This window comes from Typopeltis vanoorti, chromosome 9, assembly GCF_054136105.1.
Source record: "Typopeltis vanoorti isolate ZY-2024b chromosome 9, IOZ_Tvanoo_1.0, whole genome shotgun sequence".
Lineage (NCBI taxonomy): Eukaryota > Metazoa > Arthropoda > Arachnida > Uropygi > Thelyphonidae > Typopeltis > Typopeltis vanoorti.
The window spans coordinates 97,944,429-97,959,252 of NC_143557.1; the positions used below are offsets into that span (position 1 = coordinate 97,944,429).

Below are 14,824 nucleotides of genomic sequence, written 5' to 3' on the forward strand. Positions count from 1 at the left end.
CTTACTTCACATAGTATACATTTGTATAGAAGAGTAGGGACCGATCCGTAGACCGGTCCCTACTCTTCTTTCTTTCTTTCTTGTTGTTCCGCTTGCTCCTTCCCCAATGCAGTGGGAGTCTGCTTTCCCTCCCAAAAGGCAGGTTTGGAAGCCTTAAGGTGGCAGCCCCACCACCGAACTCACCCTGCAAAAGGTTGATAGTCTATCCAGGGGAACTTTACAATTACTCGCAAAGCTCTAAAGAAGAAAAATTCCGATGGATTTTATCGGAATTGACCCGGCTAATGGACAGGGACTTCTTTTTGAGAAATTAAAAATAGCTACTTGGAATGTCCATGGAGTCACACACAAAATTGATGAGCTAAACAGAGAACTAAAAAATAGAAACACTGATATAGCAGCAATAACTGAGACAAAAAATAAAAAGAAGGTATCTCAAATTCTGGAAGATTATGTCATGATCTTCTTCAGAGTTTCAGAAGACAAATGGGCTTCATCTGGGGTTTCAATTTGGATTAATAAAAAATGGAAAAACAAAATTTCGGATTATACTTGGGTATCAGACAGAATAATCAAAGTTAGAATGAAAACTATGAATCAAACATTCAATATTTTCGGAATTTATGCACCAGTTGATGAAAAAGAGGAAAAGACAGAAGAATCTTACGGAAAACTTCAGGAATGTATTGAATGAAACAAATAAAAATGAAGCAACAATCTTGATGGGAGATTTCAATGCTAGAGTGGGAAATAACCCAATAACAGGATGCATTGGATCAGAGAGAGAGAATCAATAGTCAATAACAATGGAATTTTATTAAGAGACTTATGCATATTTAATAGTCTAAAAATCAGCAAAACTTTCTTCAGGCATAAAAATATACACATGGGAAGCAAAAGAAACTAAATCAATAATAGAACATTATTATTAACAACAAACTAAATAATAATATCTGGGATACAAGGGGTTTTTAGAGGAAGCGAAATTGATAGTGATCACATGTTAGTTGAAAGCAGATTAGAATTAATAAAAAAGAACCACATACTTCAAAAGAAAAAAGATAATGAACCAACATCTCATAAACAGTTTAAAATTCACCTCCTAGAAAAGGAGAGTATCAGAAACTTATATAAAAGCAGAATAAGAGATAAAATAAAACCAACCATAAACAATATTGAAACTGACTGGAAAAATACAAAGGAAACCATACTGAAAGCAGCAGAAGAAAGTTTAGGATACAAATTAAGGGAAAAAACAAAAACAAAATATGGCTCAGAATTTGGAATGATGACTTAAAGGAATTAATCGAAAGGAAAAAACAGGCTTTTAAAATCTATCTGCAGAGTAAAAACACTGCTGACCATATAGAATATAAGAAACTACGGGCTGAAGTCAGAAAGCTTTCCAGAAGTATACGCAGAGAAGATTGGAATAAATACATCAAATCATTAGAGTAGGATATCACTGGACTACAAAGAGTAGATTTTAAAATTTTCAGGCAACTACAAACAGCAAAAAATGACCAATTAAGAAATAATCTAATTTCCAAAGCGGATTGGATAGAAAACTATAAAACATTGTGGAACGAAAAACAAGAAATACAAAACAATGACAAAACTCACATAATTGAAGATATCAATACACAGGAAAGTACAGAAGAAATAACAATGGAAGAATTAGAAAAAGAATTTAAAAACTCAAGAAATAGAAAAAGCCTGGGCCTGGATGGAATATGTGTTGAGCTCTTTAAATATGCAGACAATAGCTTAAAAGAAAACCTACTTAAACTCTTCGATAATATCTGGAAATATCAAAAGATCCAAAAGAATGGGAAACTGGAGCAGTAATAAATATTCACAAAAAAAAGTCCCAAGGACAAATGTGGAAATTACAGAGGCATTACTCTCTTAATAACAGCGCATCTAAACTATATGCAAACATTTTAAAGAACAGACAAATTAAATATATAGAAAATTATTTAGAAGAAGAACAGTGTAGTTTTAGAAGAGGAAGAGAATACACAGATGCCCCTTTCACAATGCAACAGATCACAGAAAAAAGAAAATTTAATCTGCTCACTTTTCTTCTATTTATTGACTATGAAAAGGCATATGATAACTTGAACAGAAATATACTCTGGAAAATATTACAAAATGATAAAATACCTCCTCAATTAATTAATGCAATAAAAAGTCTATACAGAGAAACAAAAATTTGCAAATTTACAGATGGAACATTATCAGAATCTATAACTATAAATAAAGGAGTAAGACAAGGTTCTGGCTTATCCCCAATCCTATTCAACATTTATATAAACAGATTCCTAAAAGAATGGAAAACAACTATAAAAGATGGAGTTAAACTAACAAATAATATACATCTAAATACGATACTTTATGCAGGTGATCAAGTACTAATTTCAAATTCAGAAGATAAAGTCCAAATTGCAACTAACCATCTAAATGAAATAACAAAAAAATTTAAAATGAAAATCTCTGAAACAAAAACTATGGCAATGTGTGGAAATACCATTCAAAAAGTCAAAATTATGCTTAGCAATAAAATAATAGAACAAATTACAGAATTCACATACTTGGGAAATATAATCTCGCAATATAATACTGATTCACAATTGGAAGAAAGACTACAAATTTACAATAGAATGAATGGCATAATTAAAAGAAATTTTGGTAAACAAATGACTAAAGAAACACGATTAAGATTAAATAATATGACCTCTAAACCATCTCTTTAATTTGGAAGTGAAACTTGGATTCTAAAACAAAGAAACAAACAAAGACTGGAAACAGCACAGATGAAGTTTCCTCTTGGGACTCACTAGGTTAGATAAAAAGAAAAACACAGAAATAAGAGAATGATTAGATACAAAAAACATCATACAAGAAATAGAAGAATAACAGCAAAATTGGATGCACCACACAGAATGGATGAATAACAATAGGATTCCCAAATTAGCATATAAATATAAACCTACAGGAAGAAGAGACTGCGGACGTCCAAGATTAAAGTGGAAAGATCGACTTTATCTGCAGAGCAGGAACAGGACATAAAAGGCCTATGCTTAAATTGCTCAGACGACAATGATCCTCCAATCCTCCAACTTAACTTATGCAAGAATGGAAGATTTTTGCATAAGTATCCTGTGAAATGCAGTATCTGGTCAGAAAAACATAGCAAAGTCCAGAATTATCATGGTGTATCCATTCCTCTTTGTTGAATTTAACTAGAACATTATCATATAATGTGAGCAAGTTATTCAAGCATGACCTTTAGTAAACTCATGCATGCTGTTCATTGCAAAGTATAGATTCTCTGTAAACCTATTTCTGCATGTGAACTTTTACCAACTTTTCCAAAATCTTCAAAAAACCAGAAGATAGGCCACTAGATAGATGCATCAGTCTTTGCACCACCCTAAGAAAGAGATCATCATACATTCTTTTGAAGAATGTGTCCTTTGTACAATTATCATACAGGCAAAGGAATTATCGTATGTTCTTTCCACTCGTGTGGAATTTTCCCTCAAAAAGACTAAAATTACACGGCAAGTTCAACTGAAAGCTCTTTTAGCATTTGGGCTGATATTCCATCATTCCCTTTTGTCAAATTCTTATTCAGTTTATGCAACACCATGTACCACCATATCCTCATATACCTGAGTTTCTTCATCTAGTGTAGAGTTAGCACTGAGCTTTATGTTGCATACACTTGCCAGGATGATAGCTCTTAACAAAATGAACATTCATTAGTTCAATCTCTTCTGCATTCTGTCGAGTTATTCTTTTACTTGCAGCATAAAAATAGTTATTTTGCATAACTATTTTTGCATGTTAACTTGCAAAGTCAGTTTTTTGTTATACTCAGACTCAACTTTTTAGCTTGCATCTTATAATTTTACACTGGACATGGTATTCCTTCCACATCATCTTTTTCTTGAGAATATCTTGCTTAATGAGACTGCACATCCATTTCACTCCTATCCTATTTATTCTTTGAACTTTAGGGACACGTTCCAATACTACATCATTTAAGTATTTTTTAAGGCTTTCCATGCACTGTCTGTATCTTTCCCATCCAGTGACCAATACCATGGGACTAAACTGCATAGTATGAAAGGAAATTAGCAATGAATGCTAAAGATAATCCCAAACAATTCTTTCAACATGCTGCAAGTTAAAGAAAGAATGTTTATGGCAGAATAATTTTAATGAATGCTGATGGTAAGGAGATAATGGAATCAGGTGAAATAGTAGAATTACTAAGGGAACACTTGACAAGTGTATATCATCTAAGTGGTGATACTGTAGGAACAAGAGAGGCAAAGGCTTATGTGGGATCTGAGGTAAATGAAATCTAGGTGCATAGCATATTACAGAACCTTAATGTGAATACAGCTGTGGGATTGGATGGCATACCAGCTCACGTTTTATGTGAAGCCGCAAGGGAATTGTCAGTGTCTTTGACCATATTGTTTAATCTAAGTCTCAGCTCTGGGTTAGTCCCAAGAGAGTAGAAAGGGGGAAAAATCATTGCATTGCATAAAGAAGGCTCCAAGACTGATGTAGCAAATTATCAACCAATCAACATATCAGGAGTTGTTGTAGTATTGGAGAGTTGGACAAATGTGAAGTTATGCATTTTGGGATGAAAAGATTACCAGCTGTATACCAGATTAGTGGAACTGTACTCCAGGAAACTGACGAAGCCCAGGACTTGGGAGTGTTACTGGATAGGGAGTTAAAGTTAAGGTGACACGTAGCAAAAGTGGCTAAAGCAGCTCATCAGATTACTTGGTTACTGAAGAATACTTTGATGAGCAGAGACAAGAAGGTTATTGTTCCTCTTTATTGAGCCTTGATAAGACCCCATCTTGACTACTGCATGCAAATCTGGGCACCAGAGTTACTTGGTGATGATGAGGAGGTGAAGAGGATTCAGAAGTGAGTGACCAAGATGGTAGCATTGCCCGTATCCCTGATAGTAGGAGTCTATGGAATGAAGACTTACTTTATGAGAACCTACTTTGGAGGAAATCTAGTTGAAGATTTGTGGGTTACAGAAATTGATTGATAGGCAGAAAAGGGGTGATATAATTGAGACATAAAAATTACTTAGGGATTTTTATAAAATTAATTCAGGGGAAATGTTTCAGAACAGGTCTGGTGGTGGGAGAACTAAGGGCTATCTATGAAAAACTGAGTAAGAGCATAGTTAGCAAGGCTGTTAGAAGTAGGTTTTTTTTCTTGGAAAGTAGTGAGTGAGTGAAATAGGGTGCCAGATTCTGTTGCAGGTGCCATGACTGTGAATTAGTTCAAAGCAAATTATGATAGATACTGAGCAAATGTTGGATAGTTTTTGGCATGATGTTTAGGGCCCTTGGGGGAGACCACACTCCTACCAGGCACGTCCCCCGGGTGGCGGATGGGGGAAACCCAAATGGGTTGCTCTGAATAAAGAATAAAGAGCCGTGGACCAAAGGATGTAACAGAGGCATGGCAAGCTGGCTACATTATTATGCCAGTAACTTTCATGAGCAGGAGAAAGTCTACAAACCGAGATAGTGCTACTGCGTAAGGGACAACCGACACGCCTACTCAAAGACCACATAGAGTAGGTGAGAAATCAGCAATTGTGTTGAGTTGGCTTGTCATTTTCATTTAAAAGAAATAAAGATCTTCATAGTGACCTGGAATAAGAACAGATAATGCTTTTTGAGGCTACTGAACATTAAATATGGAGAAAACACCAAGCTCTTTCAAATCATGATCTCAACAATGTACTATACATACCATTAGCTGGACTATGCCTAGATATACCTTGCAGAGAACGTAAGTAGCAAGATTATTTTATTATACACTAGGTCTACTAATGCAATATCAGGAAGTTTGTTGCTTATCAAGGGGAGGGATATCTGTAGAACACAGAGAAGCGACACAAGTATATTACATAATAAAATTAATCAAGTTTATTAATACTTACCAGGATAAACTGCAGGATCATACATTACACTCTGACTACGTTTTGCTCTAACTTCTTTACTAACTTGACCACTGATATCTGTTTTATTTACAGAATCAGGCTGATTACTGACTAGAGGCTGGTGAACTAAATTCCCCCAAGAACCAGCAAAATATGGAGAAAAGTTCATGTGATGATAAGGTGCAAAAGGATAATGAGGAGGAAGATGTGACTGAGAAAAGGGAAATGTGGGTAAAGTTGGTTGAGTCGAAGACAAATCAGTTACACTTGAACTATGGTACACTGTTGTCTGATACTCCCCAGTGATTGGTGAAGAGCTATAAATATAGAGAAAATGTCATTTAAATAAAGCAGCAAATTTACATTTTCAATTTAGTTATCCTTCCTAACTAAATTATAAATATTTTCAAAATTAATGGTAAAAACACATAATGCTGAATTATTATTATTATCCTAAGACTTCACTGAGTCAGAGACTCATCTAGAAGGTAACTTTTGTCATACACACAGCCCATCATACCATGCCTTAAACACATTCAAATTCTCTGCACACACCACACCCTCAGGCAATGCATTCCAATGATTCACAACCCTCCATGCAAAAAAATTGCTTGGTATCAACATCAGACAGCCAATCTCCAATCCAATGCACTAGTCTAATATCCAACCCAACCACTCTAGTTTGTCTATCAGCTTATCATGGTAATCTATCAAAAGAATTTGCAAGTCTAGTACTGTGTCCATCTCAAATGTCCAATGTTGCTCTCACCTTATTGTAATAAGTAGGTAACATGACTACTTTTCAGCAAATCCATGCTGTCCATCACAGATAATGCCACTGTTGTCAACCCAATTCTGGATTTTGATTCTTTCCAGCATTTAAATTTTGATTGGCCTATATAATTTGATGCTGGAATTCTGTCATCTCCTTTATGAAGTGGTAAGGTCTTGCCTTCCTTCCTTTCACATCATTGGAACTTGAACTAACGTAAAACTTACATTAAACAAAGATGTCAAGGTGGATGTCAATTTTCTGGTACATTCCTTCAAAATACATGGTGATATATCATCACGTCCCACAGCCTTATTAATATCAATTAATATTATTCCTCATTTATAGTCAGTCTCTTCTCCTTATCCACTGCTCTCAAACATTCATGATGTCACATTCACAAGGATGAAAGACCTTGAATGAACTGCTCATTAAATATCTCAACTATATCCACTATAGCAGTTGTCCTTATACCATTTTCTTCAATCAATGCCATTCCACAATAATCATTCTTTTTTTTCTTTCTTTCTTTTTTTTTTTTTTCTGGCTACATATCGAAAGACCTCCTTAGGGTTTTTTTTTTTTGGTTTCTTTAGCTAACTGTTGCTCATACTGAACTTTTTCTACTCTCTTACCAACCAAGTCTCCATCCTTGCCAGTTCTTTGTATTCCTCATGGAAATGATTATTACCACTCCTCTTATGTTGCCTCCATAATGCTCTTTTTCCTCCCCTATTTTCCTCTCTTCATTCATTCACCCTTACCTTATTATTTAACTTTCTGAGCATTGGAATACATTTAGACATTACTTCTACCAGATAGTTCTTGAGTGTCACCCAAGCAGCATTGATCTCCCTTCCAGCCAACTCCTCATTCCATGCTACATCTACAAGCTGTCTCCTGAGCTTTTCATAATCACGAACTTTATAGTTACACATATAACCTTTCCTTACAAAGGTGCTCACACTGTTGGCAATCATCCAAGTAATCACTTCATGGTCACTGTCACCAAATAAAGGTAGATTTGACACCTCATTTATAATAACATCTTCTGATGAAATGATCAAATCCAAGATCCTCAATCCTCGTGTGCCCTCTGTTACAACTACATACTGCCTGAGGTAGTTGTTCCTCAAAAACTCAAGTAACTAATTTTCTTTACTTCCGGTTGCTATGTCATCATCCCATTCTATATTGGCATAATTAAAATCACCCTTTTTCCCATTTGATTGGCTAATTTGCTTACATATTTCCTGGTCACTACCTCAACATTATCAGTACTATAGCAACATAGCACAAAGTATTTCATTCCATTTACTTCTATCTCACACTACAGTGCCTCAAAACCACTACCACTATTTTCCCTTTGCACATCTACCTTGTATGCACATAACTCTTTTTCTATGATCAATAACACACCACTTCCCTTTTTAACTTTCTGTCTTCATGAAATACATCATACTCTTCCATTTTTATTAGTCAGGATATCAACCTCATCCAACCATGTCTCACTTATTCCAACATTTTTGGGTGAATGAATTCAATGCAACATTTTCATTTACTGGAAATTTTTTTTTTCCACTTGGTTATACAAGAAATTATATACTTGGTTAATCCTTTATCTAAGTGTAAGCAAACCAAAGTTTGCACCTGAAGTATTATCAGGTCAGGGTCAACTAGTAGCAAAGGTGGTATAACTTTGCATCACTTGCCTTAGTATCCCATAATGCAAAGCACATCTTCTTGCAGACATGTATAATGCTATGCATTATGGGAAGGGTCACTACCCAGACCGATTTCAACTTTTATTGAGGTCTCTTCAGTAGGAGTCGCTGTCCTGATAATACTTCAAGAGCAAACTTTGGTTTGCTTACACTTGGATAAAGGATTAACTAAGTATATAATTTCTTGTATAACCAAGTGGAAAAAAACTTCCAACATCTTTCTCTAATCCAGAGGAATTTAATAATAAGGTAAGACAACTTTTGGCAACTCATATAAGAAGGTATGACTTCTGAATTCTTCAATCTTGGTATCATCTCTGGGTCTAGCTCCCACTGCAGAGACCTCAATAAAGGTTGAAACCTGTCTGGGTTTCAACCTTTATTGAGGTTGAAACCATGGAGATGTGTTTTGCATTATGGGATACTAAGGCAAGTGATGCAAAGTTATACCACCTTTGCCACGAGTTGCCCCTGTCCTGATAATACTTCAGGTGCAAACTTTGGTTTGCTTACACTTGGATAAGGATTAACTATGTATATAATTTTCATTTACCATGTTTCTGAAACTTTTAGCATTTGTATACAAACACAGCAACCATTTCCTGGATCTATAACAAGTTTCACTGATACCATTTCATTTCCTCCTTACTCTCTTTAAATCCAACTGTTTTTTCTCACATCCCAGGTCATTCCATTCCCTTTTTGTCTACATGTGCATTCACATCCTCCTGGAGCATTAACCTTTGTCATGCTGTGCATCCCCTGTCCACCCTGAGTCTCCCCACTTCCCTGTTTGTCATGTGCACTTATTCTCTCATTTTCTACACTCATGCTACCCACTTCTTTATTCATAAGCACCACCTCAATCTTTCATTCTTTACTCTCCCACTCTTTTACTTCACTTCTTACTTGCTCAGATTCATTCTCTGCAGTTATTACTCTCTCCCTTCCAGCAGTCTCAGGGGACTGAGACTGCTGGAAGGGAGAGAGTAATGGAATGAAGGGACAGAGCATGGAATGAAGAGTTGGGTGAAAAGGAGATCAATGCTGCTTGGGTGATATTCAAGAACTATCTAATTGAAGTCATGTCTAAATGTATTTCAGTGGTGAGAAGGTTAAATAAGATATATGTGAAATGGTTGAATGAAGAGATTAAGCATGAAATACAGAAAAAGAAGGCATCATTGTGGAGGTAACATAAGATGAGATTCAATTCCATGAAGAGCACAAAGGACAGGTAATGAGGGTGACTTGGTAAGGTTACACAGTATAGCCAGCAGTTAGCTGATGAAGCAAAAAAAAAAAAAAAACCCATAGAGAGTGCTTTGATATGTCGCCAAGTAAAAAAAATATTTTAAAGGCCTTTCATTCTTGTGAATGTGACATCATGGAGAGTTTGAGAGCAAGCAGTGAATATGGAGAGACTGACTATGAGTGAGTAAGAGATATATGGCTAAGTGACAAACTTGATGTTAATAAGGCTGTGAGGCATGAAATATCACCATGCATTTTGAAGGAATGTACAAGGAAGACACCTGACTTGATATATTTGTTTAATATGAGTTTTATTAGGTCAAGTTACAAAGGAGTAGAAGGAAGAGAAGACTCTACCACTTCAAAAGGAAGTTGGCAGAACTAAAGCATCAAATTATATGCCTATCTGAGTGTCAGTTGTTGTGATTAAAGTTTTGGATAGGCTGATGAGAACCAGGATCCAGAATTGGGCTGACAACAGTGGTATTATTTTTATATTTGGACAGCATGGTTTTGCTAAAGAGAGTCATGTTCTTGTAATAGATTTTAAAATATGAAAACAAAGATAGGATGCAGAATGTACTCTTGGTGGAGATATAATGTTGGAGGTGATGAAAATAAGAGATCTTGGGGTGATGGTGGATAAGGATCTAAAATTTAGAGAACACGTTGCCAAAATTGTAAAGGCAATACAACAAATTCTGAGAATGATGTGGAGGACACTAACTTGTAAAAGTAAGGAGATTCTGATTCCATTGTATAAAGCCTAGATTAGGCCACATATTTACTGCAGTGCACAAATTTGGTCACCTGATTTTTCAAAAGGATGAAGATATTTTGGAAAGGATCCAGAGACAAATGATCAAAATAGTTTCTGATCTCTGGAATGTTGAATATGAAGAGAGATTGAGACGATGCAATTTACAGAGTCTAATGGATAGGAGAACAAGGGATGATATGATAGAGACAAAGTTAGTAAGGAGGAGAGACTGACTGTAAGTGAACAAACTTGCTGTTAATAAGGTTGTGGGATATAATATTTGTATGAATTTTGTGAACCAATGTATGTCATAGGGACCTCCAGAGAGCAATTTACATTCTCAGCAATTAAAAAAAATCCTAAGGAGCCTAAGGATTAACGTTGAAGAGGTTTTTCATAAAATGGTGGGAGATGAGGGAAATATGGGGTCATCCCTGGAAATGTGTAAGGTGTGTGTGAGAGCAAAGGAGTGGGAAGAGGTTTTTGTGCATGGATAGTTGTGAATGATTGGAATGCAGTGCCTGAGAGTGTGGGTTCTGCAGGGAGTTTGAACATGTTTAAGGCATGGTATAATGAGTTGTGTGTATGACAAAGGGACCTCCCATGATGAGTTCTTGACTTCATGGAGTCTAAGGATAATGATAATAATGTTAGATCTGAAATAGGCGACTTCAATTTTACATGACGTCACTATTCCAGAATCAAACAATTAACAAAAAATATATATGCATAGTTATCTTTTAGCACAGTGTAACTATGTTTTTTTTTTTGTAACAACACCTTGTATAATAAACTGTGAATTACGTGAATTTAAATTAATGTATCTATATGTCTAGCATATAGATACATTAATTATATGCCCCTTTTTGCTGACTCATGAATGTAAGTCAGCAAAAAGGGGCAGATATGAGAGAAATCATTAGTGAAATATTATAAATGAAAGAATGCATATTATTCAGCAACATAGGGCAAAGATCGCCCTAATACTATAAGAGCAGCATAAGCACCCGCGGGCATCACATCTGAGAAGACATCATGATGCATATGTTCCCGGAAACAAGAAGTCCCATATGTTGATCGGTGAAGTCACCCAGCCTGAGACGATAAGAGAAATTCAAATTCGGAAAGGTGGCGCTCTAGGGGATCATATAAAACCCGCGACACGGAAGTAAATCACCCCGTTTTTTCTTGTTTCTGCATTTCTCTTCGTGTGCTCCAAGAATTCATTGCAGTTCAGCTCTCATTTTTGAGGGCTGACTTACGAAAAGTTCCAGCATGACACCGCAGCAGATTTCGGCAAGATCAACCGTAGGCCGTCAATGAGAAGGTCATCGACGTAAAACCTTAGTAGAGAGATAGCACCCAGCTCAGGTGAGCACATGTAACCCACGTTGTGATAAGATCGAGACAACCAGAGTCGAAACAAAGAAGGAAGGATGGAAGAAAACCGATAAAGAATAGATAAGTACTCTCACTTGTTCTAGTCCCTTTTGAGGATTGACTAAAAGCTTTAAGAGAATGCATCTTAAAATTTGTAATGGAAGAAAGAGTGACGAACTAAGATTTATGTAAATGACTATGCTTTTGAAATGAACTTTAAGAACTTTCAGTTAGATAGAGATTCTGTCGTAATTAATCTGAGAGAGATTATTTGTGTGTTAAAATGCCTAAATGTCCAATTGAGCTGTAATTAAGAATGTATTATATGTTGAGTTATTGAATTTGCTAACATTTTGAAGTCAATGCATAATGTTTTAAGAGTGAGAGAGTGAAAGAATGGTAGAAGCTTAAATTAGATTTGATAACTACTTTAACTTGTATGGCATTATATAATGAGTTTAATAAATATTTTGATTCTTTACTTACATGTGTTTCTGATCATGATGACTGACCCTTCATAAAACATCAAACCTGTGATTGTGTGTGTGTGTGCAGGGATGTCTCAATTGAAAATAGTAGGGCACAACTGCAAATAAAATAAGCCAGAGAACCCAAGGCTTCTAAGAATTCAATTAACATTATTAGTGGCACCTGATATTCTATGATTACCCTAAAGGCTGAGTTTATCTCTAACCTTAAGGCCCAGGCTGGTGTGCCTTTAGTGTGCCCACGACTAACACTAATTTTGATGCCCAGTATTTCCTTTTCTACAACGCATCAGCCTACGACTTTCCTAACATTATTCTTCTTTACTGATGCAACAACTACCTCAAGATTCTATCAACATTCTTCTTCTCTCCAACTAAGTAATTTGTGCCCACGACTAACACTAATTTTAATGCCCAGTATTTATTTTTCTGCAACGCATCAGTTATTTGCTGTATTGTTCCACCAGGAAAGCATGTTTTGTGCACTTTATTAGTAATCACACCTCTAATGATCGAGTCTCCACACACTGATATATGACTATCCTTTGATTCTTTCTTTCTTTACAAGATTAACTTTCTCTTTCTCCTTATCATCAGCCAGTCTCTCCTTTAGCTGTTCTATCCTCTTCCAGATGCTTCATTTTGCTTTTCATTTTCACTAACTCCCGCCAAAGCTCTTCTACTACGGTCCCAACATTTGCTCCCATTTCTAATAGCTCTAATCTATCTAGATACTTTTCACATACGTTAACACTTTCCTTCTTCTAATTTATCCAAACAGTCCACAGACCTTTCACATTTTTTAGTGCATACATATAGCCATTTTTGCAACACATCTATTTGTATAAGACATCATTTATCTTTTAGATAAGTAGGCAAAACAACAAACAAATAATTGGTCCTGTAGCAGGACCAACAAATCAAAATGCTAGAGAATCTATGTTTTGGAAGAATTAAAGTAAATAGATCATTTTCGTCCACTGAGGGATGGTGTGGAGATAAGCGTTTAGAGGACATATTAGAGATGATCTTGAAGTTTGAGCAATGCGAGGTTGATCAATAATACAGCAAATAACTGAGTAAGATGAGTAAAGAGTGCTATTATTAGCAAAACTGTGGACAGAGTTTGAGGGCAGTGAGAGAAGCTTGTTGATGTATATAAGCAAGAGGGTGAAATAACAAAGCCAAGGAAGACCTGCATTAATAAAAAAAATATGAAGAAGAGAGCAAGGCAGACCATAAGAAGGCAATGTGCTAAAGCGCTCTCAATGCCATACACTGTCAAATAACTTCATAATGCTAGCACAACAGCAGAGAGTTTTCTCCAATCCTTTCCATGGCACATGTCCAGAGGTGAATGAAATGAGATCTGTTATGGATATTAATTAACAAAATCAACACTGGTGGTCACCTGATCATCTGACAGTTCTCCAGGTGTTAAAGAAGTGTTAACAGTTCATAATGACTTTTTTTTTTATTACTCTAGAGACAATACTGATGGGTTAGAGTAATAAGATGATAGTTTGATGGTAGGCACCCCCCCCCCCATATATATATAGGGGATACCCAAAAATAACTGTAATCTGAAATTGGCAGACGTGCATTTTCTAGTTATGGATGATGCTGCTAGGCATCGTAAGTCTGCAGTTTTCTACACCAATCTGTGTGAACTGGTTCATAGTTCTGGGTGCTTTTTTCCATTGGTGCTCATGCCAATGTCCCAGCCACATGGCCTTGTTTGTCCAACAGTTCTTGACAAAAAACAACATGGCAGTTGTTTCCCACCCTCATTACTCACCCAATCTCTCTCCATGCGATATTTTTTTTATTCCCATAGATAAAGAAAACATGAAAGGACAGCAATTTGTTGATGCAAACGCAGTGAAAGAAAAGTCACTGGAGGCCATAAATAGTATTCCAGTTGAACAGTTCCAGAACTGTTTCCAGCAGTGGATAAAACGTTGGGACAAGTGCATTGACTCACGTGGAGAGTACTTTGAAGGAGACCAGGATATGGTATTATAAACTTGAATAATTTTTTTAAAAAATAATTCTGATTATTTTGGGGTACTCCCTCATATATATAAATGGCACTAGAGTTGCAAGTGAATGAATAGCAGTAGATTTGATAAAAAAAAAAAAGGTGTTTTTAATTAGTGTACAGTGTAGTGTGTCTTTTTTTTTTTTTTATCACAAATTGTGCTGCATTTTTTTCAGTTTGGATACGTGTCCTTCAGTAGTGTTGTTGTTGGAATTTTTTGTTGTTTATATAGTGTTCTGCTATTTGTTTGTTCTAACTGCTTATGCTTCTGAAAATGGCATCCATAAAGAATTGCACGTTGGCAGCACAAAAAAAGTTCAATGAAGATCTAGCTTTGTTGTGGATTTTTCACAGTGGATGCATTGTGAAAATTGCCATATGTATGCACTGAAAAATGTGAAAGA

The 14,824-nt window shown here is 35.8% G+C and overlaps 1 protein-coding gene across 5 annotated transcripts in view; it reads right to left on the reverse strand.

Annotated features, from left to right (window-relative positions):
- Nucleotides 1-14,824, reverse strand: part of LOC150103285 (uncharacterized) — a 454,389-nt gene that overhangs the window by 326,417 nt on the left and 113,148 nt on the right. For all 5 annotated transcript variants that reach the window (XR_016548822.1, XM_090397913.1, XM_090397914.1 and 2 more), the window contains exon 7: nucleotides 6,002-6,318. Coding sequence is in view for 4 of the 5 variants with exons in the window: in XM_090397913.1 (XP_090254039.1) it covers nucleotides 6,002-6,318 (317 nt within the window). In the remaining variant the exon portion in view is untranslated. The remainder of the gene's footprint in view (nucleotides 1-6,001; nucleotides 6,319-14,824) is intronic.